General features: G+C 58.1%; 4 protein-coding genes across 4 annotated transcripts; all 4 read right to left on the bottom strand.

The window, feature by feature from the left end:
* Window positions 1-666: 666 nt before the first annotated feature.
* Window positions 667-7,134, bottom strand: LOC134143348 (cytochrome P450 2J2-like). Its single transcript, XM_062581359.1, has 9 exons — window positions 6,865-7,134; window positions 5,951-6,110; window positions 3,713-3,862; window positions 3,188-3,348; window positions 2,832-3,008; window positions 2,286-2,421; window positions 1,973-2,160; window positions 1,603-1,741; window positions 667-973 (listed from the first exon to the last, which is right to left on the bottom strand). Exons 1-9 carry the CDS (start codon window positions 7,060-7,062, stop codon window positions 798-800), a joined length of 1,485 nt encoding a protein of 494 aa, XP_062437343.1. The 5' UTR covers window positions 7,063-7,134; the 3' UTR covers window positions 667-797.
* Window positions 7,135-8,136: 1,002 nt separating this feature from the next.
* Window positions 8,137-12,702, bottom strand: LOC134143350 (cytochrome P450 2J4-like). Its single transcript, XM_062581361.1, has 9 exons — window positions 12,505-12,702; window positions 11,591-11,750; window positions 11,232-11,381; window positions 10,707-10,867; window positions 10,362-10,538; window positions 9,816-9,951; window positions 9,503-9,690; window positions 9,133-9,271; window positions 8,137-8,503 (listed from the first exon to the last, which is right to left on the bottom strand). Exons 1-9 carry the CDS (start codon window positions 12,700-12,702, stop codon window positions 8,328-8,330), a joined length of 1,485 nt encoding a protein of 494 aa, XP_062437345.1. The 3' UTR covers window positions 8,137-8,327.
* Window positions 12,703-13,776: 1,074 nt separating this feature from the next.
* LOC134143155 (cytochrome P450 2J4-like) lies at window positions 13,777-18,414 on the bottom strand. The gene is made up of 9 exons (XM_062580933.1): window positions 18,145-18,414; window positions 17,231-17,390; window positions 16,872-17,021; window positions 16,347-16,507; window positions 16,002-16,178; window positions 15,456-15,591; window positions 15,143-15,330; window positions 14,773-14,911; window positions 13,777-14,143 (listed from the first exon to the last, which is right to left on the bottom strand). Exons 1-9 carry the CDS (start codon window positions 18,340-18,342, stop codon window positions 13,968-13,970), a joined length of 1,485 nt encoding a protein of 494 aa, XP_062436917.1. The 5' UTR covers window positions 18,343-18,414; the 3' UTR covers window positions 13,777-13,967.
* A 1,129-nt stretch (window positions 18,415-19,543) lies between these two features.
* On the bottom strand, window positions 19,544-24,918 carry LOC134143349 (cytochrome P450 2J4-like). Its single transcript, XM_062581360.1, has 9 exons — window positions 24,721-24,918; window positions 23,807-23,966; window positions 23,448-23,597; window positions 22,923-23,083; window positions 22,578-22,754; window positions 22,032-22,167; window positions 21,719-21,906; window positions 21,349-21,487; window positions 19,544-19,784 (listed from the first exon to the last, which is right to left on the bottom strand). The coding sequence occupies exons 1-9, from the start codon at window positions 24,916-24,918 to the stop codon at window positions 19,609-19,611; spliced, it is 1,485 nt and encodes a 494-aa protein (XP_062437344.1). The 3' UTR covers window positions 19,544-19,608.

Genomic DNA, 24,918 nt, shown 5'->3' with positions numbered 1-24,918 from the left:
GTCTTAGTAGCGCTGTGGGGAGCAGCGGCGGCTGCCCACGCCGCTGGTGGGAGCTTGGAGGTCTCGCGTGGCTTCGGCTCGCTGGGACCCGGGGGTGCAGCAGCTGCGAAGTGAATGCATTGCTCGAGTTAACGAGCCCTGGACTGAGGCCGGGGCTGGTCTGCTGCGTCCGTGCAGTGCCGGGGAATCAGCAGCACTGCTCGTGGGGCTTTGCTTTGAAAAGTGCTTTCTGGCAACAGCGTTTCTGTAAGGATGTATTCGACTGCAGAAAACGGACATTATAGAATAACTTTTATTTGTAGATTATCAGTCGGGGTAATCGAAAGAGAACCGCTGGCAACCGCTGCCCGTGCTCACGCCGTAGAACAAGGGCTGGTGCCGCTCTCTACCCGCGTGGATCCACCACCGAAATATCGCCCTCTCTAAAGCGTTCCTAATTTCCGTGCCGCTGCGAGCGGCAGCTAGCCAACATAAAATTCAGAAAGCCTTGCTTCCTCCATTCCTGAGCCAGAAAAAGAAGAAGGAAGGAAATCTCTTGGGCCAGCGTGGGCCCCTGCTGTCCCCGCAGCCCGCAGGGGTCTTTCAGCCCCCGCGGCGTCTGGGCGATAGCAGACAGATACGGACCACGAGGTCAGTGCACAAACGGAGTTTGTTTGCGAGCGCTTTGGAAGGAGCAGAAGCAGCGGGCTCCCGCCGGAGCCGCGTGCTCCCCGCTGCGGCCCCGCGGAGGACGGAGTGGCTCTTCGGGCACTGGGGACCGAAGCGGAGGCGTTTGCTCGGCGGCGGCAGGAGCTCCGCTAGCGCGGCAAGGCGCAGACGCGGTAGGGCAGCGGGTGCTGCGTGATGCCCAGCTTGACGCGGAGGCTGAGCGGGGCGTCCGGCGGCGGCCGGAAGGTGAACTTCTGCAGCAGGGCCGTGAAGAAGAGGAAGAGCTCGGCGCGGGCCAGCTGCTCGCCCAGGCAGGCGCGCTTCCCTGCAGAAAGAGCGGCAGCCGGGGTCGTGGGGAGAGGGCAGCGCTTTCTGCAGGGAAGCCCTCTCCTGTGCCCCGGCTTTGGCCACGTTCCCGGGATGAGCGCTGTGACCCGAACCGCAGCAGCGCGCGTTTGATCAGCAGAGCTTCGTGCCCCGGCGCTCGGAGAAGCTACACGGCCGTGCGCTCTCTGAGGGCGCCCACGCGAGGTGGCCCCGTTCATTTTGCCTGTGCCGAATGCAACTAAAATGCCGGAGGCGGGATGTGATATTCATTCGGGAAAGCTTTTGGAAAAGTTCCCGCTGCCCCCGTGGCAAACCCCCCATGACCTGAGCAACGTGGGACCCAGGGCGCAGGGTTTCTGGGGTCTCCTGCGCGTCTGTGGGATTTCATTAGCCGTTCGCACTGTTCCCTGCATGGGAAGGGAGCCCAGAGGAGGGCGTTTGCTCCGGTGTGCCGTGGCTGCGCCAGCCCAGCCGGCCTGGGCGGCAGGTCTGTCCCCAGGGGCGTCGCTGGGGCGAGGGGAGCTGCGCTTGGGGCCGGCGCCGCCCTGCTTCCCCTCCGCGCGCTCCGCAGGAGACCCGTCCCAGCGCCCGAGGGCGAAAGCACAGAGAAGGCGGCGACGCCCTTACCCAGGGAAAAGGGTATGAAAGCCTCTCTCCTCCAGAACTGGCCGTCCTTCAGGAAGTGCTCAGGGTTAAAAGCGTCGGGGGTTTCCCACTCCTTCTTGTCAAAGAGCAGGGAGGTGAAATTCAGCATCAAAACAGTGCCCTACGAGAAGCACAAAATGCCTGAGCGCCGTCTCGGCCGCTGCTTCGCCTATGACCTTCCCTTTCCACCGTGAGCAGCAGCAGCAGCGGGAGCCCGTCAAGGGGACGAGGCTGGACTAAGGCCCTTCGTCCACCCGGGACGCGGCAGGATGGCGGCGGCGCTTGCGGCTTCCCGCTCGCCCCGGCGAGCTTCCCCCAAAAGAGCAGCTTTCCCGTTGTGCTATGGACTGACCTTGGGCAAGAAGAAGCCCCCCAGCGTCGTGTCCCGTGTGGTCATCCGTGGGACGCTGAAGGGGAGGATGTTGCTCTTCCTCTGCACCTCGTGGATGACGGCGTTGGTGTAGGGCATGCTGTCGCGGTCCCCCAGGGCCACCTGCCGAGCCTGCCCCACGACTGCGTCGATCTCCGCTTGCACGCGCGCTGTGTGCCAAGAGCAGAAGTCGTTAAGAGCACAGTAAATAAAAGAGACCAAACCGACCCTCCCCTAAAAAGGTCTGTGGAGCAAGAGGGGCGTTTGTTGCTATTGACCCCCTGACTCCTCTCACCTTGAATTTCTGGGTACAGGGCCATGTACAGCAAAGCCCATCGGATGGTTGTGGACGTCGTCTCGGTTCCGGCAAAGAAGAGGTCCAGCGTGCAAGCCGCAAGATTCTCCTCGCAGAAGCACCCGCTGCCGTCGTCCTTAACAGAAGGGTGTTTCAGCGCCACGCGACCGGTGGAGACCGTGCGGAGACCGCGCTCAATCGTGCCTGGTGCCGAGCTCGTCCTACAGCTTTGGGCAGACGCCGTGAGCCCCCTGCCCCTCCCTAGGCAGGAAGAGGTCCCATCGAGCCCCCTTCGCCCTCGCCCTCTGGGCTCAGCACAGCCGTTGTGCTCGTGTTTAGCTGTGGTTTTAGTCCTGTGCCTCCAACAAACATGCTGCAGCATAAAGCTGAGCGGACGTCCTCACCCTGTCCTGAACCCGAGTCCCTCCCGAGCTTTGATTTGGCCATACGCGTACACGCATGGGTTAAATGGAGAATTTGGATTAATTTCTGGCTGCTCCTGAGTTCTAAACGGAGCCGTGGGAGGGCTTGCGCAGGCTGTCTGACCTTCGCCATCTCCTGCAGGTAGCTGTCGATGAAGTCCCGGCTTTCGTAGGGGTGCCAGTCCTCCTTGTGCTTAGCGATTATGTCGCACACAAAACTGTTCAGCATCTTCCAGATTTTAGAAATGTTCTTGTAGGGTCCGGGGAGGTACTTAGCTATACCTGGGAATAAGTCATAGAGCTTTTGACACAGAAAGAGAAGGGCAAATTGAAAAGAGGATTGAATGAAACCTTGTGTTATAAAAGCTTGACGTGCCTGGTAAACCACACTTGCTGAATTACTATGCTGCAAGTTGTGCGGCTGATTCCAGAGGAGCAGCCAAGGCCTTGCACAAATGAGCACCCACCGGGGAGCTGTACCTGGTTGAGGGGGTGGCCGTAGAGCTCCACCAGCTTGTCCATCAGCTGCAGCAGCTTTTGGAATTGCTCGTTGTGGTACTCAAACCGATCGCCAAAGGTGACCGAGCAGATGATGTTGGAAACGGCATTATTGACCTTAAAGTGAGGGTCAAAAGGATGCCCTGGAGAGGAGATAGAAATAACAGTGGGTTGTGCCTGCGGTCCTGATTCAGGATGGGTCCAGTCACATGATGGAAAGCAAGGGGTGTAGAAAGAGCTAAAGGCCTTTGGGTTAAGTGGGAACAGCGGAGCTTAGAGGTGCTCCTGCTTCTCGGGAGAGCTCAAAGCAAGCAGTATTGAACGCAGGCATTGAATAATGCTTTGCGTGTTGCCTCTTTACATTAATCATCTAATTGGAGGGCCAACCAGCTGTGAAAGGAAGCTGGTTGTTAGAAGGTTGTTGGCAGAGGCTGCAAGGTGAGGTGGTTTTTAGCAGGCATTAGCACGCAGGGATCCATGCGGGCCGACGGGCAGGGCCAGCCTCACCCTGCTCTTCCCCGACGGCGTCGGTGAGGTACCGGCATTCCTCCTGTATCCGCTCCTCCAGGCTCCTCTTCCCCAGGCCAAAGTTCCTGAGCGTCGACAGGGCAAATCTTCTCTGCTGTTTCCAAGTATGTCCGTTAGAGGAGGTCAATCCTGGAATAAAAGGACGAGGACCCACCGTGAGCTAAAGTTGCTCCCATTATTGTGGTGAAAAAGCATTAACTCTGCTGTTTGGCCTGGTGGAGCAGCCGAGCGCATTGTGGTGGTCACGGATGGCTTCATTCATGGGCAAACAGGTGTTTTGTATGGTGCATGCTCAGACCTCCTGCCTCAAACACTTCATAGAATCATAGAATCAGTAAGGTTGGAAGGGACCTCTGGAGATGATCAAGTCCCCCCTCCCCCCCCCCCGCTCAGCAGGGTCACCTAGAGCATGTTAGAGAGGGTTGTATGCAGACAGGCCTTGAAGATCTCCAGAGAAGGAGACTCCACAACCTCTTTGGGCTACGTAGTCCAGTGCTCCGTCACTCTCACAGGGAAGAAATTCCCCCTCACGGTCAGGCGGAGCTTCCTGTGCTTCAGTTTCTGCCCATTGCCTCTTGTCCTGTCACATGGGGCAACTGAAAAGAGTTTGTCCCCGTCCCCTTGACACCCTCCCTTCAGGTACTTGTACACATTGATCAGATCCCCCCTCCGTCTTCTCTTCCCCAGGCTGAAGAGGCCCAGCTCTCGCAGCTGTTCCTCACAGGGCAGGTGCTCCAGCCCTCGGATCATCTTTGTAGCCCTACACTGGACTCTCTCCAGCAGCTCCATGTCTATCTTCTCCTGGGGAGCCCAGAATTGGACACAGGACTCGAGATGAGGCCTCCCCAGGGCTGAGGAGAGGGGCAGGATCACCTCCCTCGACCTGCTGGCAACACCCTTCCTAATGCACCCCACGAGACCAAGGGCCTTCCTGGCCACAAGGGCACATTGCTGGCTCATGGTCAACTTGTCATCTACCAGCACTCCCAGGTCCTTCTCTGCAGAGCTGCTCTCCAGAAGGCCAGCCCCCAGCTTGTACTGGTGCATGGGATTATTTCTCCCTAGGTGCAGGACTGTGCACTTGCCCGTGTTGAACCTCAGGAGGTTCGTCTCCGCCCAGCTCTCCAGCCTGTCCAGGTCTCTCTGCATGGCAGCACTGCCCTCAGGTGTATCAGCCACTCCTCCCAGCTTGGCATCATCAGCAAACTTGCTGAGGAGGCACTCTCTCCCCTCATCCAGGTCACTCATGAAGAAGTTGAGCAGGATGGGACCCAGTACTGAGTGCTGGGGGACACCACTAGCCACAGGCCTCCAACTGGACTCCACGTCACTGATGACGACCGTCTGAGCTCTGCCTTTCAGGCAGTTCTCAAGCCACTTCCCTGCCCACTCGTGTAACCCGCACTCGCTGAGCTTATCTAGGAGGATGTTATGGGAGACAGTGTCTAAAGCCTTGCTGAAGTCAAGGTACGCAACGTCCACTGCCCTCCCCTCATCTACCCAGGAATCATTCCATCCGAGAAGGCTATCAGGTTGGTTAAGCACGATTTGCCCTTGCTGAATGCATGCTGGCTACTCCTGATCACCTTCTTTTCCTCCATATGTCTGGAGATGACACCCAGAAGGAGCTGTTCCATCCCCTTCCTGGGGTGGAGGTGAGGCTGACCGGCCTATAGTTGCCTGGGTCCTCCTTCTTGCCCTTTTTGAAGGCTGGAGCGACACTGGCTTTCTTCCAGTCCTCGGGAACCTCTCCAGTTCTCCAGGACCTTTCAAAGATGATGGAGAGCTGCCTGGCAACAACATCCGCCAGCTCCCTCAGTACCTCTGGGTGCATCCCATCCCGGCTCACGGATTTGTGGATGTCTAGCCTGCCCAGAAAGTCTCTAATCCTGTCCTCCTCAACCAAAGGAAAGGCTTCCCTTCTCCAGACTTTCTCCCTCATGTCCAGGCTGCAGGATTCTTGAGGGCTGCCCTTAGCAGTGAAGACTGAAGCAAAGAAGGCATGAAGTAATTCTGCCTTCTCTGTATCCCTTGTCACCACGGCCCCTGCCCTGTTCAGTAGCTGCCCCACGTTTTCCGTAGTCCTCCTGTTGCTGCTGATGTATTTGAATAAGCCCTTCCTGTTGTCCTTAACATCCCTTCGGAGACTCAACTCCAACTGGGCCTTAGCCTTCCTCGCTGCATCTCTACATACTCTGACTGCAGGGACAAACTCACCGCAGTTTCTGAAGACGTCCACTCTGAAGATGTCTGGGCGATCTAGGAAGTTTTCACCTTGGTTTACCAACACCTCCTTAACCATCGGGATGCTGCTGACGAAGACATAGGACATTTGGCCCATATGCAGGCTGAAGATGTTTCCGTATTTTTCAGTAAGCTGTGGTGAGGTAAGAGGGGAAATGATGAATCTGCCTGCAGGGACGACCCGCAGGGACTGTGGCCGGGGGCAACCCCCGCCAGGGCAGGGACACGAGCGGATCAAAAGCCACTGAGAGCAAAGCGTGGTGGAGGGGAATGAGGGACTGGGGAGTTGAGCAAATCCCACAGCAAAAATCAGGGGAGCTGGGAGGAAGAAGGGAGGGCTGAGCGGGGAGAGGGGGGCTACTGAAGTGGACGATTGATAGTGGATGGTCTCCTTTTTTCTCACTACCCAAATCAGTGATGGGAAGTTGGCATTAATTGGTAATGAACTAAATGATGCCCTTCAGGCTCCGTTTTCAAGTGTTGTCTCTGTTTAGCAGGGCTTTGCCAGCTCGTGTCTCACTCTCTTTGCAGCCAAAGCTGTGGGACTCCTATGGTGGTGGTGATATCAGCTGTGGGACTGCTGTGGTGGTGGTGCTATCACCTCTGCCGTGCTGTGCACTTTGCCCAGAGGAACATCAGTGTTTGTCACCTCCTCTGTGCCTGCACAAACGTCACCCACATCGTGCAAAGCTCCCGCAGCCCTACCCTGCCCTTGGTGGGGGTCTCTGTGGCCTCCTCCTCACCTGGTGGTTCCTCGTGGGCCACTTTTGCTTGGATTAACCTCTTTCCCTGTGTTCTATGTGGCATGTAACCACACGGCCCCGTCCCACCTGTGCTTGTGTCTCCTCTGCCCTCCCTGCTCTCGCCCACACTCGCAAGCTCCTTACCTCCTGTATCACCTTCGTTGGATTTCTGAAGTCCCTGGTGAGGATGTGCCCCAGGAAGGGGAGCGCAAAGGGGCTCGGGGGGAAGTTTTGGGGCTTTCTCCTCCTCATGTAGTCGGCAACAAGCAGGAAGATGCCCAGGAAGACCAGGAAGCTCTGGAGGGCCGTGCTGGGCCCGCTCTCGCCCAGGAGGCGCAGCATGGGGAGCTGCAGAGGGTTGCGCCGCCAGCAGCCCCGGCCCCTGCGCCCGGCACCCGGCAGTGGCAGCGCGCCTGTGTCTGCAAAGGGAGAGGGGCAAAGTGCGCGGGGGAGACGGGTGCACATGCGCGACCGGCGCAAAGCCGCTCGTGCTGACCGGCTGCCAGCCTTGTTGCGGCGCTCCGCCTCCCTCCAGGCTGATTTTAAAGTTAAAAGCCTTTTTTTTTCCATTAATGCAAGATTTTTGTTCTCACGCTTTCTTGATTAAACTCATGCACTTCTTCTCTCATTGGAAAAATAAAGCCAAACTCTTTCAGCTCCTCCCACCGGCCGCTACTGCCTTACAAAAGCCATCAAATCCAGCTTTGCGGCACACCTGTCAAAAGGACAGGAAAGTGCTTGCCGGAGCAGGTTTGAAACCCTTGGTTTCACCTCGCTTCTTTGGTCTGGCGCCCGGAAATTTGGAGGTGCGTCTTAGTAGCGCTGTGGGGAGCAGCGGCGGCTGCCCACGCCGCTGGTGGGAGCCTGGAGGTCTCGCGTGGCTTCGGCTCGCTGGGACCCGGGGGTGCAGCAGCTGCGAAGTGAATGCATTGCTCGAGTTAACGAGCCCTGGACTGAGGCCGGGGCTGGTCTGCTGCGTCCGTGCAGCGCCGGGGAATCAGCAGCACTGCTCGTGGGGCTTTGCTTTGAAAAGTGCTTTCTGGCAACAGCGTTTCTGTAAGGATGTATTCGACTGCAGAAAACGGACATTATAGAATAACTTTTATTTGTAGATTATCAGTCGGGGTAATCGAAAGAGAACCGCTGGCAACCGCTGCCCGTGCTCACGCCGTAGAACAAGGGCTGGTGCCGCTCTCTACCCGCGTGGATCCACCACCGAAATATCGCCCTCTCTAAAGCGTTCCTAATTTCCGTGCCGCTGCGAGCGGCAGCTAGCCAACATAAAATTCAGAAAGCCTTGCTTCCTCCATTCCTGAGCCAGAAAAAGAAGAAGGAAGGAAATCTCTTGGGCCAGCGTGGGCCCCTGCTGTCCCCGCAGCCCGCAGGGGTCTTTCAGCCCCCGCGGCGTCTGGGCGATAGCAGACAGATACGGACCACGAGGTCAGTGCGCAAACGGAGTTTGTTTGCGAGCGCTTTGGAAGGAGCAGAAGCAGCGGGCTCCCGCCGGAGCCGCGTGCTCCCCGCTGCGGCCCCGCGGAGGACGGAGTGGCTCTTCGGGCACTGGGGACCGAAGCGGAGGCGTTTGCTCGGCGGCGGCAGGAGCTCCGCTAGCGCGGCAAGGCGCAGACGCGGTAGGGCAGCGGGTGCTGCGTGATGCCCAGCTTGACGCGGAGGCTGAGCGGGGCGTCCGGCGGCGGCCGGAAGGTGAACTTCTGCAGCAGGGCCGTGAAGAAGAGGAAGAGCTCGGCGCGGGCCAGCTGCTCGCCCAGGCAGGCGCGCTTCCCTGCAGAAAGAGCGGCAGCCGGGGTCGTGGGGAGAGGGCAGCGCTTTCTGCAGGGAAGCCCTCTCCTGTGCCCCAGCTTTGGCCACGTTCCCGGGATGAGCGCTGTGACCCGAACCGCAGCAGCGCGCGTTTGATCAGCAGAGCTTCGTGCCCCGGCGCTCGGAGAAGCTACACGGCCGTGCGCTCTCTGAGGGCGCCCACGCGAGGTGGCCCCGTTCATTTTGCCTGTGCCGAATGCAACTAAAATGCCGGAGGCGGGATGTGATATTCATTCGGGAAAGCTTTTGGAAAAGTTCCCGCTGCCCCCGCGGCAAACCCCCCATGACCTGAGCAACGTGGGACCCAGGGCGCAGGGTTTCTGGGGTCTCCTGCGCGTCTGTGGGATTTCATTAGCCGTTCGCACTGTTCCCTGCGTGGGAAGGGAGCCCAGAGGAGGGCGTTTGCTCCGGTGTGCCGTGGCTGCGCCAGCCCAGCCGGCCTGGGCGGCAGGTCTGTCCCCAGGGGCATCGCTGGGGCGAGGGGAGCTGCGCTTGGGGCCGGCGCCGCCCTGCTTCCCCTCCGCGCGCTCTGCAGGAGACCCGTCCCAGCGCCCGAGGGCGAAAGCACAGAGAAGGCGGCGACGCCCTTACCCAGGGAAAAGGGTATGAAAGCCTCTCTCCTCCAGAACTGGCCGTCCTTCAGGAAGTGCTCAGGGTTAAAAGCGTCGGGGGTTTCCCACTCCTTCTTGTCAAAGAGCAGGGAGGTGAAATTCAGCATCAAAACAGTGCCCTACGAGAAGCACAAAATGCCTGAGCGCCGTCTCGGCCGCTGCTTCGCCTATGACCTTCCCTTTCCACCGTGAGCAGCAGCAGCAGCGGGAGCCCGTCAAGGGGACGAGGCTGCGCTAAGGCCCTTCGTCCACCCGGGACGCGGCAGGATGGCGGCGGCGCTTGCGGCTTCCCGCTCGCCCCGGCGAGCTTCCCCCAAAAGAGCAGCTTTCCCGTTGTGCTATGGACTGACCTTGGGCAAGAAGAAGCCCCCCAGCGTCGTGTCCCGTGTGGTCATCCGTGGGACGCTGAAGGGGAGGATGTTGCTCTTCCTCTGCACCTCGTGGATGACGGCGTTGGTGTAGGGCATGCTGTCGCGGTCCCCCAGGGCCACCTGCCGAGCCTGCCCCACGACTGCGTCGATCTCCGCTTGCACGCGCGCTGTGTGCCAAGAGCAGAAGTCGTTAAGAGCACAGTAAATAAAAGAGACCAAACCGACCCTCCCCTAAAAAGGTCTGTGGAGCAAGAGGGGCGTTTGTTGCTATTGACCCCCTGACTCCTCTCACCTTGAATTTCTGGGTACAGGGCCATGTACAGCAAAGCCCATCGGATGGTTGTGGACGTCGTCTCGGTTCCGGCAAGGAAAAGGTCCAGCGTGCAAGCCGCAAGATTCTCCTCGCAGAAGCACCCGCTGCCGTCGTCCTTAACAGAAAGGTGTTTCAGCGCCACGCGACCGGTGGAGACCGTGCGGAGACCGCGCTCAATCGTGCCTGGTGCTGAGCTCGTCCTCCGGCTTTGGGCAGACGCCGTGAGCCCCCTGCCCCTCCCTAGGCAGGAAGAGGTCCCATCGAGCCCCCTTCGCCCTCGCCCTCTGGGCTCAGCACAGCCGTTGTGCTCGTGTTTAGCTGTGGTTTTAGTCCTGTGCCTCCAACAAACATGCTGCAGCATAAAGCTGAGCGGACGTCCTCACCCTGTCCTGAACCCGAGTCCCTCCCGAGCTTTGATTTGGCCATACGCGTACACGCATGGGTTAAATGGAGAATTTGGATTAATTTCTGGCTGCTCCTGAGTTCTAAACGGAGCCGCGGGAGGGCTTGCGCAGGCTGTCTGACCTTCGCCATCTCCTGCAGGTAGCTGTCGATGAAGTCCCGGCTTTCGGAGGGGTGCCAGTCCTCCTTGTGCTTAGCGATTATGTCGCACACAAAACTGTTCAGCATCTTACAGATTTTAGAAATGTTCTTGTGAGGTCCAGGGAAGTACTTCATTATACCAGGGAATAAAATGTAGAGCTTTTGACACAAAAAGAGAAGGGTGAATTAAACAGTAGGATTGTGTTATGAAAACTTGACGTGCCTGGTAAACCACACTTGCTGAATTACTATGCTGCAAGTTGTGCGGCCAATTCCAGAGGAGCAGCCAAGGCCTTGCACAAATGAGCACCCACCGGGGAGCTGTACCTGGTTGAGGGGGTGGCCGTGGAGCACCACCAGCTTGTCCATCAGCTGCAGCAGCTTTTGGAATTGCTCGTTGTGGTACTCAAACCGATCGCCAAAGGTGACCGAGCAGATGATGTTGGAAACGGCATTATTGACCTTAAAGTGAGGGTCAAAAGGATGCCCTGGAGAGGAGATAGAAATAACAGTGGGTTGTGCCTGCGGTCCTGATTCAGGATGGGTCCAGTCACATGATGGAAAGCAAGGGGTGTAGAAAGAGCTAAAGGCCTTTGGGTTAAGTGGGAACAGCGGAGCTTAGAGGTGCTCCTGCTTCTCGGGAGAGCTCAAAGCAAGCAGTATTGAATGCAGGCTTTGAATAATGCTTTGCGTGTTGCCTCTTTACATTAATCAGCTAATTGGAGGGCCAACCAGCTGTGAAAGGAAGCTGGTTGTTAGAAGGTTGTTGGCAGAGGCTGCAAGGTGAGGTGGTTTTTAGCAGGCATTAGCACGCAGGGATCCATGCGGGGCGACGGGCAGGGCCAGCCTCACCCTGCTCTTCCCCGACGGCGTCGGTGAGGTACCGGCATTCCTCCTGTATCCGCTCCTCCAGGCTCCTCTTCCCCAGGCCAAAGTTCCTGAGCGTCGACAGGGCAAATCTTCTCTGCTGTTTCCAAGTATGTCCGTTAGAGGAGGTCAATCCTGGAATAAAAGGACGAGGACCCACCGTGAGCTAAAGTTGCTCCCATTATTGTGGTGAAAAAGCGTTAACTCTGCTGTTTGGCCTGGTGGAACAACCGAGTGCATTGTGGTGGTCACGGATGGCTTCATTCATGGGCAAACAGGTGCTTTGCATGGTCCATGCTCAGACCTCCTGCCTCAAACACTTGTCCTGCAAGAGACAAACTCACCGCGGCTGCTGAAGACTTCTGCCTGGATGATTTCTGGGCGATCTAGGAAGTTTTCACCTTGGTTTACCAACACCTCCTTAACCATCGGGATGCTGCTGACGAAGACATAGGACATTCGGCCCACGTGCAGGCTGAAGATGTTTCCGTATTTTTCAGTAAGCTGTGGTGGGGTAGGAGGGGAAATGATGAATCTGCCTGCAGGGACGCCCCGCAGGGACTGTGGCCGGGGGCAACCCCCGCCGGGGCAGGGACACGAGCGGATCAAAAGCCACTGAGAGCAAAGCGTGGTGGAGGGGAATGAGGGACTGGGGAGTTGAGCAAATCCCACAGCAAAAATCAGGGGAGCTGGGAGGAAGAAGGGAGGGCTGAGCGGGGAGAGGGGGGCTACTGAAGTGGACGATTGATAGTGGATGGTCTCCTTTTTTCTCACTACCCAAATCAGTGATGGGAAGTTGGCATTAATTGGTAATGAACTAAATGATGCCCTTCAGGCTCCGTTTTCAAGTGTTGTCTCTGTTTAGCAGGGCTTTGCCAGCTCGTGTCTCACTCTCTTTGCAGCCAAAGCTGTGGGACTCCTATGGTGGTGGTGATATCAGCTGTGGGACTGCTGTGGTGGTGGTGCTATCACCTCTGCCGTGCTGTGCACTTTGCCCAGAGGAACATCAGTGTTTGTCACCTCCTCTGTGCCTGCACAAACGTCACCCACATCGTGCAAAGCTCCCGCAGCCCTACCCTGCCCTTGGTGGGGGTCTCTGTGGCCTCCTCCTCACCTGGTGGTTCCTCGTGGGCCACTTTTGCTTGGATTAACCTCTTTCCCTGTGTTCTATGTGGCATGTAACCACACGGCCCCGTCCCACCTGTGCTTGTGTCTCCTCTGCCCTCCCTGCTCTCGCCCACACTCGCAAGCTCCTTACCTCCTGTATCACCTTCGTTGGATTTCTGAAGTCCCTGGTGAGGATGTGCCCCAGGAAGGGGAGCGCAAAGGGGCTCGGGGGGAAGTTTTGGGGCTTTCTCCTCCTCATGTAGTCGGCAACAAGCAGGAAGATGCCCAGGAAGACCAGGAAGCTCTGGAGGGCCGTGCTGGGCCCGCTCTCACCCAGGAGGCGCAGCATGGGGAGCTGCAGAGGGTTGCGCCGCCAGCAGCCCCGGCCCCTGCGCCCGGCACCCGGCAGTGGCAGCGCGCCTGTGTCTGCAAAGGGAGAGGGGCAAAGTGCGCGGGGGAGACGGGTGCACATGTGCGACCGGCGCAAAGCCGCTCGTGCTGACCGGCTGCCAGCCTTGTTGCGGCGCTCCGCCTCCCTCCAGGCTGATTTTAAAGTTAAAAGCCTTTTTTTTTCCATTAATGCAAGATTTTTGTTCTCACGCTTTCTTGATTAAACTCATGCACTTCTTCTCTCATTGGAAAAATAAAGCCAAACTCTTTCAGCTCCTCCCACCGGCCGCTACTGCCTTACAAAAGCCATCAAATCCAGCTTTGCGGCACACCTGTCAAAAGGACAGGAAAGTGCTTGCCGGAGCAGGTTTGAAACCCTTGGTTTCACCTCGCTTCTTTGGTCTGGCGCCCGGAAATTTGGAGGTGCGTCTTAGTAGCGCTGTGGGGAGCAGCGGCGGCTGCCCACGCCACTGGTGGGAGCTTGGAGGTCTCGCGTGGCTTCAGCTCGCTGGGACCCGGGGGTGCAGCAGCTGCGAAGTGAATGCATTGCTCGAGTTAACGAGCCCTGGACTGAGGCCGGGGCTGGTCTGCTGCGTCCGTGCAGTGCCGGGGAATCAGCAGCACTGCTCGTGGGGCTTTGCTTTGAAAAGTGCTTTCTGGCAACAGCGTTTCTGTAAGGATGTATTCGACTGCAGAAAACGGACATTATAGAATAACTTTTATTTGTAGATTATCAGTCGGGGTAATCGAAAGAGAACCGCTGGCAACCGCTGCCCGTGCTCACGCCGTAGAACAAGGGCTGGTGCCGCTCTCTACCCGCGTGGATCCACCACCGAAATATCGCCCTCTCTAAAGCGTTCCTAATTTCCGTGCCGCTGCGAGCGGCAGCTAGCCAACATAAAATTCAGAAAGCCTTGCTTCCTCCATTCCTGAGCCAGAAAAAGAAGAAGGAAGGAAATCTCTTGGGCCAGCGTGGGCCCCTGCTGTCCCCGCAGCCCGCAGGGGTCTTTCAGCCCCCGCGGCGTCTGGGCGATAGCAGACAGATACGGACCACGAGGTCAGTGCGCAAACGGAGTTTGTTTGCGAGCGCTTTGGAAGGAGCAGAAGCAGCGGGCTCCCGCCGGAGCCGCGTGCTCCCCGCTGCGGCCCCGCGGAGGACGGAGTGGCTCTTCGGGCACTGGGGACCGAAGCGGAGGCGTTTGCTCGGCGGCGGCAGGAGCTCCGCTAGCGCGGCAAGGCGCAGACGCGGTAGGGCAGCGGGTGCTGCGTGATGCCCAGCTTGACGCGGAGGCTGAGCGGGGCGTCCGGCGGCGGCCGGAAGGTGAACTTCTGCAGCAGGGCCGTGAAGAAGAGGAAGAGCTCGGCGCGGGCCAGCTGCTCGCCCAGGCAGGCGCGCTTCCCTGCAGAAAGAGCGGCAGCCGGGGTCGTGGGGAGAGGGCAGCGCTTTCTGCAGGGAAGCCCTCTCCTGTGCCCCGGCTTTGGCCACGTTCCCGGGATGAGCGCTGTGACCCGAACCGCAGCAGCGCGCGTTTGATCAGCAGAGCTTCGTGCCCCGGCGCTCGGAGAAGCTACACGGCCGTGCGCTCTCTGAGGGCGCCCACGCGAGGTGGCCCCGCTCATTTTGCCTGTGCCGAATGCAACTAAAATGCCGGAGGCGGGATGTGATATTCATTCGGGAAAGCTTTTGGAAAAGTTCCCGCTGCCCCCGCGGCAAACCCCCCATGACCTGAGCAACGTGGGACCCAGGGCGCAGGGTTTCTGGGGTCTCCTGCGCGTCTGTGGGATTTCATTAGCCGTTCGCACTGTTCCCTGCGTGGGAAGGGAGCCCAGAGGAGGGCGTTTGCTCCGGTGTGCCGTGGCTGCGCCAGCCCAGCCGGCCTGGGCGGCAGGTCTGTCCCCAGGGGCGTCGCTGGGGCGAGGGGAGCTGCGCTTGGGGCCGGCGCCGCCCTGCTTCCCCTCCGCGCGCTCCGCAGGAGACCCGTCCCAGCGCCCGAGGGCGAAAGCACAGAGAAGGCGGCGACGCCCTTACCCAGGGAAAAGGGTATGAAAGCCTCTCTCCTCCAGAACTGGCCGTCCTTCAGGAAGTGCTCAGGGTTAAAAGCGTCGGGGGTTTCCCACTCCTTCTTGTCAAAGAGCAGGGAGGTGAAATTCAGCATCAAAACAGTGCCCTACGAGAAGCACAAAATGCCTGAGCGCCGTCTCGGCCGCTGCTTCGCCTATGACCTTCCCTTTCCACCGTGAGCAGCAGCAGCAGCGGGAGCCCGTCAAGGGGACGAGGCTGCGCTAAGGCCCTTCGTCCACCCGGGACGCGGCAGGATGGTGGCGGCGCTTGCAGCTTCCCGCTCGCCCCGGCGAGCTTCCCCCAAAAGAGCAGCTTTCCCGTTGTGCTATGGACTGACCTTGGGCAAGAAGAAGCCCCCCAGCGTCGTGTCCCGTGTGGTCATCCGTGGGACGCTGAAGGGGAGGATGTTGCTCTTCCTCTGCACCTCGTGGATGACGGCGTTGGTGTAGGGCATGCTGTCGCGGTCCCCCAGGGCCACCTGCCGAGCCTGCCCCACGACTGCGTCGATCTCCGCTTGCACGCGCGCTGTGTGCCAAGAGCAGAAGTCATTAAGAGCACAGTAAATAAAAGAGACCAAACCGACCCTCCCCTAAAAAGGTCTGTGGAGCAAGAGGGGCGTTTGTTGCTATTGACCCCCTGACTCCTCTCACCTTGAATTTCTGGGTACAGGGCCATGTACAGCAAAGCCCATCGGATGGTTGTGGACGTCGTCTCGGTTCCGGCAAAGAAGAGGTCCAGCGTGCAAGCCGCAAGATTCTCCTCGCAGAAGCACCCGCTGCCGTCGTCCTTAACAGAAAGGTGTTTCAGTGCCACGCGACCGGTGGAGACCGTGCGGAGACCGCGCTCAATCGTGCCTGGTGCTGAGCTCGTCCTCCGGCTTTGGGCAGACGCCGTGAGCCCCCTGCCCCTCCCTAGGCAGGAAGAGGTCCCATCGAGCCCCCTTCGCCCTCGCCCTCTGGGCTCAGCACAGCCGTTGTGCTCGTGTTTAGCTGTGGTTTTAGTCCTGTGCCTCCAACAAACATGCTGCAGCATAAAGCTGAGCGGACGTCCTCACCCTGTCCTGAACCCGAGTCCCTCCCGAGCTTTGATTTGGCCATACGCGTACACGCATGGGTTAAATGGAGAATTTGGATTAATTTCTGGCTGCTCCTGAGTTCTAAACGGAGCCGCGGGAGGGCTTGCGCAGGCTGTCTGACCTTCGCCATCTCCTGCAGGTAGCTGTCGATGAAGTCCCGGCTTTCGGAGGGGTGCCAGTCCTCCTTGTGCTTAGCGATTATGTCGCACACAAAACTGTTCAGCATCTTACAGATTTTAGAAATGTTCTTGTGAGGTCCAGGGAAGTACTTCATTATACCAGGGAATAAAATGTAGAGCTTTTGACACAAAAAGAGAAGGGTGAATTAAACAGTAGGATTGTGTTATGAAAACTTGACGTGCCTGGTAAACCACACTTGCTGAATTACTATGCTGCAAGTTGTGCGGCCAATTCCAGAGGAGCAGCCAAGGCCTTGCACAAATGAGCACCCACCGGGGAGCTGTACCTGGTTGAGGGGGTGGCCGTGGAGCACCACCAGCTTGTCCATCAGCTGCAGCAGCTTTTGGAATTGCTCGTTGTGGTACTCAAACCGATCGCCAAAGGTGACCGAGCAGATGATGTTGGAAACGGCATTATTGACCTTAAAGTGAGGGTCAAAAGGATGCCCTGGAGAGGAGATAGAAATAACAGTGGGTTGTGCCTGCGGTCCTGATTCAGGATGGGTCCAGTCACATGATGGAAAGCAAGGGGTGTAGAAAGAGCTAAAGGCCTTTGGGTTAAGTGGGAACAGCGGAGCTTAGAGGTGCTCCTGCTTCTCGGGAGAGCTCAAAGCAAGCAGTATTGAATGCAGGCTTTGAATAATGCTTTGCGTGTTGCCTCTTTACATTAATCATCTAATTGGAGGGCCAACCAGCTGTGAAAGGAAGCTGGTTGTTAGAAGGTTGTTGGCAGAGGCTGCAAGGTGAGGTGGTTTTTAGCAGGCATTAGCACGCAGGGATCCATGCGGGGCGACGGGCAGGGCCAGCCTCACCCTGCTCTTCCCCGACGGCGTCGGTGAGGTACCGGCATTCCTCCTGTATCCGCTCCTCCAGGCTCCTCTTCCCCAGGCCAAAGTTCCTGAGCGTCGACAGGGCAAATCTTCTCTGCTGTTTCCAAGTATGTCCGTTAGAGGAGGTCAATCCTGGAATAAAAGGGCGAGGACCCACCGTGAGCTAAAGTTGCTCCCATTATTGTGGTGAAAAAGCGTTAACTCTGCTGTTTGGCCTGGTGGAACAACCGAGTGCATTGTGGTGGTCACGGATGGCTTCATTCATGGGCAAACAGGTGCTTTGCATGGTCCATGCTCAGACCTCCTGCCTCAAACACTTGTCCTGCAAGAGACAAACTCACCGCGGCTGCTGAAGACTTCCGACTGGATGATTTCTGGGCGATCTAGGAAGTTTTCACCTTGGTTTACCAACACCTCCTTAACCATCGGGATGCCGCTGACGAAGACATACGACATTCGGCCCACGTGCAGGCTGAAGATGTTTCCGTATTTTTCAGTAAGCTGTGGTGGGGTAGGAGGGGAAATGATGAATCTTCCTGCAGGGATGCCCCGCAGGGACTGTGGCCGGGGGCAACCCCCGCCGGGGCAGGGACACGAGCGGATCAAAAGCCACTGAGAGCAAAGCGTGGTGGAGGGGAATGAGGGACTGGGGAGTTGAGCAAATCCCACAGCAAAAATCAGGGGAGCTGGGAGGAAGAAGGGAGGGCTGAGCGGGGAGAGGGGGGCTACTGAAGTGGACGATTGATAGTGGATGGTCTCCTTTTTTCTCACTACCCAAATCAGTGATGGGAAGTTGGCGTTAATTGGTAATGAATTAAATGAAGCCCTTCAGGCTCCGTTTTCAAGTGTTGTCTCTGTTTAGCAGGGCTTTGCCAGCTCGTGTCTCACTCTCTTTGCAGCCAAAGCTGTGGGACTCCTATGGTGGTGGTGATATCAGCTGTGGGACTGCTGTGGTGGTGGTGCTATCACCTCTGCCGTGCTGTGCACTTTGCCCAGAGGAACATCAGTGTTTGTCACCTCCTCTGTGCCTGCACAAACGTCACCCACATCGTGCAAAGCTCCCGCAGCCCTACCCTGCCCTTGGTGGGGGTCTCTGTGGCCTCCTCCTCACCTGGTGGTTCCTCGTGGGCCACTTTTGCTTGGATTAACCTCTTTCCCTGGGTTCTATGTGGCATGTAACCGCATGGCCCCTTCCCACCTGTGCTTGTGTCTCCTCTGCCCTCCCTGCTCTCGCCCGCACTCGCAAGCTCCTTACCTCCTGTATCACCTTCGTTGGATTTCTGAAGTCCCTGGTGAGGATGTGCCCCAGGAAGGGGAGCGCAAAGGGGCTCGGGGGGAAGTTTTGGGGCTTTCTCCTCCTCATGTAGTCGGCAACAAGCAGGAAGATGCCCAGGAAGACCAGGAAGCTCTGGAGGGCCGTGCTGGGCCCGCTCTCGCCCAGGAGGCGCAGCATGGGGAGCTGCAGAGGGTTGCGCCGCCAGCAGCCCCGGCCCCTGCGCCCGGCACCCGGCAGTGGCAGCGCGCCTGTGTCTGCAAAGGGAGAGGGGCAAAGTGCGCGGGGGAGACGGGTGCACATGCGCGACCGGCGCAAAGCCGCTCGTGCTGACCGGCTGCCAGCCTTGTTGCGGCGCTCCGCCTCCCTCCAGGCTGATTTTAAAGTTAAAAGCCTTTTTTTTTCCATTAATGCAAGATTTTTGTTCTCACGCTTTCTTGATTAAACTCATGCACTTCTTCTCTCATTGGAAAAATAAAGCCAAACTCTTTCAGCTCCTCCCACTGGCCGCTACTGCCTTACAAAAGCCATCAAATCCAGCTTTGCGGCACACCTGTCAAAAGGACAGGAAAGTGCTTGCCGGAGCAGGTTTGAAACCCTTGGTTTCACCTCGCTTCTTTGGTCTGGCGCCCGGAAATTTGGAGGTGCGTCTTAGTAGCGCTGTGGGGAGCAGCGGCGGCTGCCCACGCCGCTGGTGGGAGCTTGGAGGTCTCGCGTGGCTTCGGCTCGCTGGGACCCGGGGGTGCAGCAGCTGCGAAGTGAATGCATTGCTCGAGTTAACGAGCCCTGGACTGAGGCCGGGGCTGGTCTGCTGCGTCCGTGCAGCGCCGGGGAATCAGCAGCACTGCTCGTGGGGCTTTGCTTTGAAAAATGCTTTCTGGCAACAGCGTTTCTGTAAGGATTTATTCGACTGCAGAAAACGGACATTATAGAATAACTTTTATTTGTAGATTATCAATCAGGGGAAACCGAAAGAGAACCGCTGGCAACCGCTGCCCGTGCTCACGCCGTAGAACAAGGGCTGGTGCCGCTCTCTACCCGCGTGGATCCACCACCGAAATATCGCCCTCTCTAAAGCGTTCCTAATTTCCGTGCCGCTGCGAGCGGCAGCTAGCCAACATAAAATTCAGAAAGCCTTGCTTCCTCCATTCCTGAGCCAGAAAAAGAAGAAGGAAGGAAATCTCTCGGGCCAGCGTGGGCCCCTGCTGTCCCCGCAGCCCGCAGGGGTCTTTCAGCCCCCGCGGCGTCTGGGCAATAGCAGACAGATACGGACCACGAGGTCAGTGCGCAAACGGAGTTTGTTTGCGAGCGCTTTGGAAGGAGCAGAAGCAGCGGGCTCCCGCCGGAGCCGCGTGCTCCCCGCTGCGGCCCCGCGGAGGACGGAGTGGCTCTTCGGGCACTGGGGACCGAAGCGGAGGCGTTTGCTCGGCGGCGGCAGGAGCTCCGCTAGCGCGGCAAGGCGCAGACGCGGTAGGGCAGCGGGTGCTGCGTGATGCCCAGCTTGACGCGGAGGCTGAGCGGGGCGTCCGGCGGCGGCCGGAAGGTGAACTTCTGCAGCAGGGCCGTGAAGAAGAGGAAGAGCTCGGCGCGGGCCAGCTGCTCGCCCAGGCAGGCGCGCTTCCCTGCGGAAAGAGCGGCAGCCGGGGTCGTGGGGAGAGGGCAGCGCTTTCTGCAGGGAAGCCCTCTCCTGTGCCCTGGCTTTGGCCACGTTCCCAGGATGAGCGCTGTGACCCGAACCGCAGCAGCGCGCGTTTGATCAGCAGAGCTTCATGCCCCGGCGCTCGGAGAAGCTACATGGCCGTGCGCTCTCTGAGGGCGCCCACGCGAGGTGGCCCTGTTCATTTTGCCTGTGCCGAATGCAACTAAAATGCCGGAGGCGGGATGTGATATTCATCAGTGACCTGGATGAGGGGACAGAGTGCCTCCTCAGCAAGCTTGCTGATGATACCAAGCTGGGAGGAGTGGCTGATACACCTGAGGGCTGTGCTGCCATTCAGAGAGATCTGGACAGGCTGGAGAGGTGGGCGGAGAGGAACCTCCTGAGGTTCAACAAGGGCAAGTGCACAGTCCTGCACCTAGGGAGAAATAATCCTTTGCACCAGTACAAGCTGGGGGCTGGCCTTCTGGAGAGCAGCTCTGCAGAGAAGGACCTGGGAGTGCTGGTGGATGACAAGTTGACCATGAGCCAGCAATGTGCCCTTGTGGCCAGGAAGGCCCTTGGTCTCGTGGGGTGCATTAGGAAGGGTGTTGCCAGCAGGTCGAGGGAGGTGATCCTGCCCCTCTCCTCAGCCCTGGGGAGGCCTCATCTCGAGTCCTGTGTCCAATTCTGGGCTCCCCACTACAAGAGAGACATGGAGCTACTGGAGAGAGTCCAGTGTTGGGCTACAAAGATGATCTGAGGGCTGGAGCACCTGCCCTGTGAGGAACGGCTGCGAGAGCTGGGCCTCTTCAGCCTGGGGAAGAGCAGACTGAGGGGGGATCTGATCAATGTGTACAAATACCTGAAGGGAGGGTGTCAAGGGGAGGGGGACAAACTCTTTTCAGTTGCCCCATGTGACAGGACAAGTGGCAACAGGCAGAAATTGAAGCACAGGAGTTTCTGCCTGACCGTGAGGGGGAATTTCTTCCCTGTGAGAGTGACGGAGCACTGGACTACGTAGCCCAAAGAGGTTGTGGAGTCTCCTTCTCTGGAGATCTTCAAGGCCCGTCTGCATACAACCCTCTCTAACATGCTCTAGGTGACCCTGCTGAGCAGGGAGGTTAGACAGGGTGATCTCCGGAGGTCCCTTCCAACCTCATTCTGTGATTCCGGAAAGCTTCCAGAAAGTTCCTGCTGCCCCTGCGGCAAACCCCCCATGACTTAAGCAACGTGGGACCCAGGGCGCAGGGTGACCGCCCTCTCCTCGAAGGCGTTTCTGGGGTCTCCTGCGCGTCTGTGGGATTTCATTAGCCGTTCGCACTGTTCCCTGCGTGGGAAGGGAGCCCAGAGGAGGGCGTTTGCTCCGGTGTGCCGTGGCTGCGCCAGCCCAGCCGGCCTGGGCGGCAGGTCTGTCCCCAGGGGCGTCGCTGGGGCGAGGGGAGCTGCGCTTGGGGCCGGCGCCGCCCTGCTTCCCCTCCGCGCGCTCCGCAGGAGACCCGTCCCAGCGCCCGAGGGCGAAAGCACAGAGAAGGCGGCGACGCCCTTACCCAGGGAAAAGGGTATGAAAGCCTCTCTCCTCCAGAACTGGCCGTCCTTCAGGAAGTGCTCAGGGTTAAAAGCGTCGGGGGTTTCCCACTCCTTCTTGTCAAAGAGCAGGGAGGTGAAATTCAGCATCAAAACAGTGCCCTACGAGAAGCACAAAATGCCTGAGCGCCGTCTCGGCCGCTGCTTCGCCTATGACCTTCCCTTTCCACCGTGAGCAGCAGCAGCAGCGGGAGCCCGTCAAGGGGACGAGGCTGGACTAAGGCCCTTCGTCCACCCGGGACGCGGCAGGATGGCGGCGGCGCTTGCGGCTTCCCGCTCGCCCCGGCGAGCTTCCCCCAAAAGAGCAGCTTTCCCGTTGTGCTAAGGACTGACCTTGGGCAAGAAGAAGCCCCCCAGCGTCGTGTCCTGCGTAACCATCCGAGGAGCTCCAAAGGGGAGGATGTTGCTCTTCCTCTGCACCTCGTGGATGACGGCGTTGGTGTAGGGCATGCTGTCGCGGTCCCCCAGGGCCACCTGCCGAGCCTGCCCCACGACTGCGTCGATCTCCGCTTGCACGCGCGCTGTGTGCCAAGAGCAGAAGTCGTTAAGAGCACAGTAAATAAAAGAGACCAAACCGACCCTCCCCTAAAAAGGTCTGTGGAGCAAGAGGGGCGTTTGTTGCTATTGACCCCCTGACTCCTCTCACCTTGAATTTCTGGGTACAGGGCCATGTACAGCAAAGCCCATCGGATGGTTGTGGACGTCGTCTCAGTTCCGGCAAAGAAGAGGTCCAGCGTGCAAGCCGCAAGATTCTCCTCGCAGAAGCACCCGCTGCCGTCGTCCTTAACAGAAGGGTGTTTCAGCGCCACGCGACCGGTGGAGACCGTGCGGAGACCGCGCTCAATCGTGCCTGGTGCTGAGCTCGTCCTCCGGCTTTGGGCAGACGCCGTGAGCCCCCTGCCCCTCCCTAGGCAGGAAGAGGTCCCATCGAGCCCCCTTCGCCCTCGCCCTCTGGGCTTAGCACAGCCGTTGTGCTCGTGTTTAGCTGTGGTTTTAGTCCTGTGCCTCCAACAAACATGCTGCAGCATAAAGCTGAGCGGACGTCCTCACCCTGTCCTGAACCCGAGTCCCTCCCGAGCTTTGATTTGGCCATACGCGTACACGCATGGGTTAAATGGAGAATTTGGATTAATTTCTGGCTGCTCCTGAGTTCTAAACGGAGCCGCGGGAGGGCTTGCGCAGGCTGTCTGACCTTCGCCATCTCCTGCAGGTAGCTGTCGATGAAGTCCCGGCTTTCGGAGGGGTGCCAGTCCTCCTTGTGCTTAGCGATTATGTCGCACACAAAACTGTTCAGCATCTTACAGATTTTAGAAATGTTCTTGTGAGGTCCAGGGAGGTACTTCATTATACCTGGGAATAAAGTGTAGAGCTTGGGACACAAAAAGAGAAGGGTGAATTAAACAGTAGGATTGTGTTATGAAAACTTGACGTGCCTGGTAAACCACACTTGCTGAATTACTATGCTGCAAGTTGTGCGGCCAATTCCAGAGGAGCAGCCAAGGCCTTGCACAAATGAGCACCCACTGGGGAGCTGTACCTGGCTGAAGGGGTGGCCGTGGAGCTCCACCAGCTTGTCCATCAGCTGCAGCAGCTTTTGGAATTGCTCGTTGTGGTACTCAAACCGATCGCCAAAGGTGACCGAGCAGATGATGTTGGAAACGGCATTATTGACCTTAAAGTGAGGGTCAAAAGGATGCCCTGGAGAGGAGATAGAAATAACAGTGGGTTGTGCCTGCGGTCCTGATTCAGGATGGGTCCAGTCACATGATGGAAAGCAAGGGGTGTAGAAAGAGCTAAAGGCCTTTGGGTTAAGTAGGAACAGCGGAGCTTAGAGGTGCTCCTGCTTCTCGGGAGAGCTCAAAGCAAGCAGTATTGAATGCAGGCTTTGAATAATGCTTTGCGTGTTGCCTCTTTACATTAATCATCTAATTGGAGGGCCAACCAGCTGTGAAAGGAAGCTGGTTGTTAGAAGGTTGTTGGCAGAGGCTGCAAGGTGAGGTGGTTTTTAGCAGGCATTAGCACGCAGGGATCCATGCGGGGCGACGGGCAGGGCCAGCCTCACCCTGCTCTTCCCCGACGGCGTCGGTGAGGTACCGGCATTCCTCCTGTATCCGCTCCTCCAGGCTCCTCTTCCCCAGGCCAAAGTTCCTGAGCGTCGACAGGGCAAATCTTCTCTGCTGTTTCCAAGTATGTCCATTAGAGGAGGTCAATCCTGGAATAAAAGGACGAGGACCCACCGTGAGCTAAAGTTGCTCCCATTATTGTGGTGAAAAAGCATTAACTCTGCTGTTTGGCCTGGTGGAACAACCGAGCGCATTGTGGTGGTCACGGATGGCTTCATTCATGGGCGAACAGGTGCTTTGTATGGTCCGTGCTCAGACCTCCTGCCTCAAACACTTGTCCTGCAAGAGACAAACTCACCGCGGCTGCTGAAGACTTCCGACTGGAAGATTTCTGGGCGATCTAGGAAGTTTTCACCTTGGTTTACCAACACCTCCTTAACCATCGGGATGCCGCTGACGAAGACATACGACATTCGGCCCACGTGCAGGCTGAAGATGTTTCCGTATTTTTCAGTAAGCTGTGGTGGGGTAGGAGGGGAAATGATGAATCTTCCTGCAGGGATGCCCTGCAGGGACTGTGGCCGGGGGCAACCCCCGCCGGGGCAGGGACACGAGCGGATCAAAAGCCACTGAGAGCAAAGCGTGGTGGAGGGGAATGAGGGACTGGGGAGTTGAGCAAATCCCACAGCAAAAATCAGGGGAGCTGGGAGGAAGAAGGGAGGGCTGAGCGGGGAGAGGGGGGCTACTGAAGTGGACGATTGATAGTGGATGGTCTCCTTTTTTCTCACTACCCAAATCAGTGATGGGAAGTTGGCGTTAATTGGTAATGAATTAAATGAAGCCCTTCAGGCTCTGTTTTCAAGTGTTGTCTCTGTTTAGCAGGGCTTTGCCAGCTCGTGTCTCACTCTCTTTGCAGCCAAAGCTGTGGGACTCCTATGGTGGTGGTGATATCAGCTGTGGGACTGCTGTGGTGGTGGTGCTATCACCTCTGCCGTGCTGTGCACTTTGCCCAGAGGAACATCAGTGTTTGTCACCTCCTCTGTGCCTGCACAAACGTCACCCACATCGTGCAAAGCTCCCGCAGCCCTACCCTGCCCTTGGTGGGGGTCTCTGTGGCCTCCTCCTCACCTGGTGGTTCCTCGTGGGCCACTTTTGCTTGGATTAACCTCTTTCCCTGTGTTCTATGTGGCATGTAACCGCACGGCCCCTTCCCACCTGTGCTTGTGTCTCCTCTGCCCTCCCTGCTCTTGCCCGCGCTTGCAAGCTCCTTACCTTCTGCATCGCCTTCATGGGATTGCTGAAGTTCATGGTGAGGATGTGCCCCAGGAAGGGGAGCGCAAAGGGGCTCGGGGGGAAGTTTTGGGGCTTTCTCCTCCTCATGTAGTCAGCAACAAGCAGGAAGATGCCCAGGAAGACCAGGAAGCTCTGGAGGGCCGTGCTGGGCCCGCTCTCGCCCAGGAGGCGCAGCAT

This window comes from Rhea pennata, chromosome 8 (assembly GCF_028389875.1).
Source record: "Rhea pennata isolate bPtePen1 chromosome 8, bPtePen1.pri, whole genome shotgun sequence".
Lineage (NCBI taxonomy): Eukaryota > Metazoa > Chordata > Aves > Rheiformes > Rheidae > Rhea > Rhea pennata.
The sequence above is the reverse complement of the archived record's forward strand: the minus strand, read 5'-3'. Positions and strand labels throughout refer to the sequence as shown.

Bases quoted from the DNA above. Each gene is read 5' to 3' on its own strand.
- LOC134143349 (XM_062581360.1), bottom strand. From the start codon at position 24,918: ATGCTGCGCCTCCTGGGCGAGAGCGGGCCCAGCACGGCCCTCCAGAGC. The intron at 23,598-23,806 runs GTGAGTTTGTCT...CTTTTATTCCAG, and splicing joins GGAAGTCTTCAGCAGCCGCG to GATTGACCTCCTCTAATGGA. The intron at 23,084-23,447 runs GTGAGGCTGGCC...TCTCCTCTCCAG, and splicing joins CGCCGTCGGGGAAGAGCAGG to GGCATCCTTTTGACCCTCAC.
- LOC134143155 (XM_062580933.1), bottom strand. From the start codon at position 18,342: ATGCTGCGCCTCCTGGGCGAGAGCGGGCCCAGCACGGCCCTCCAGAGC. The intron at 16,508-16,871 runs GTGAGGCTGGCC...TCTCCTCTCCAG, and splicing joins CGCCGTCGGGGAAGAGCAGG to GGCATCCTTTTGACCCTCAC. The intron at 16,179-16,346 runs GTACAGCTCCCC...TTGTGTCAAAAG, and splicing joins ACGGCCACCCCCTCAACCAG to CTCTACATTTTATTCCCTGG.
- LOC134143348 (XM_062581359.1), bottom strand. From the start codon at position 7,062: ATGCTGCGCCTCCTGGGCGAGAGCGGGCCCAGCACGGCCCTCCAGAGC. The intron at 3,863-5,950 runs GTGAGTTTGTCC...CTTTTATTCCAG, and splicing joins GGACGTCTTCAGAAACTGCG to GATTGACCTCCTCTAACGGA. The intron at 3,349-3,712 runs GTGAGGCTGGCC...TCTCCTCTCCAG, and splicing joins CGCCGTCGGGGAAGAGCAGG to GGCATCCTTTTGACCCTCAC.
- LOC134143350 (XM_062581361.1), bottom strand. From the start codon at position 12,702: ATGCTGCGCCTCCTGGGTGAGAGCGGGCCCAGCACGGCCCTCCAGAGC. The intron at 11,751-12,504 runs GTAAGGAGCTTG...ACCCCACCACAG, and splicing joins CAACGAAGGTGATACAGGAG to CTTACTGAAAAATACGGAAA. The intron at 11,382-11,590 runs GTGAGTTTGTCT...CTTTTATTCCAG, and splicing joins AGAAGTCTTCAGCAGCCGCG to GATTGACCTCCTCTAACGGA.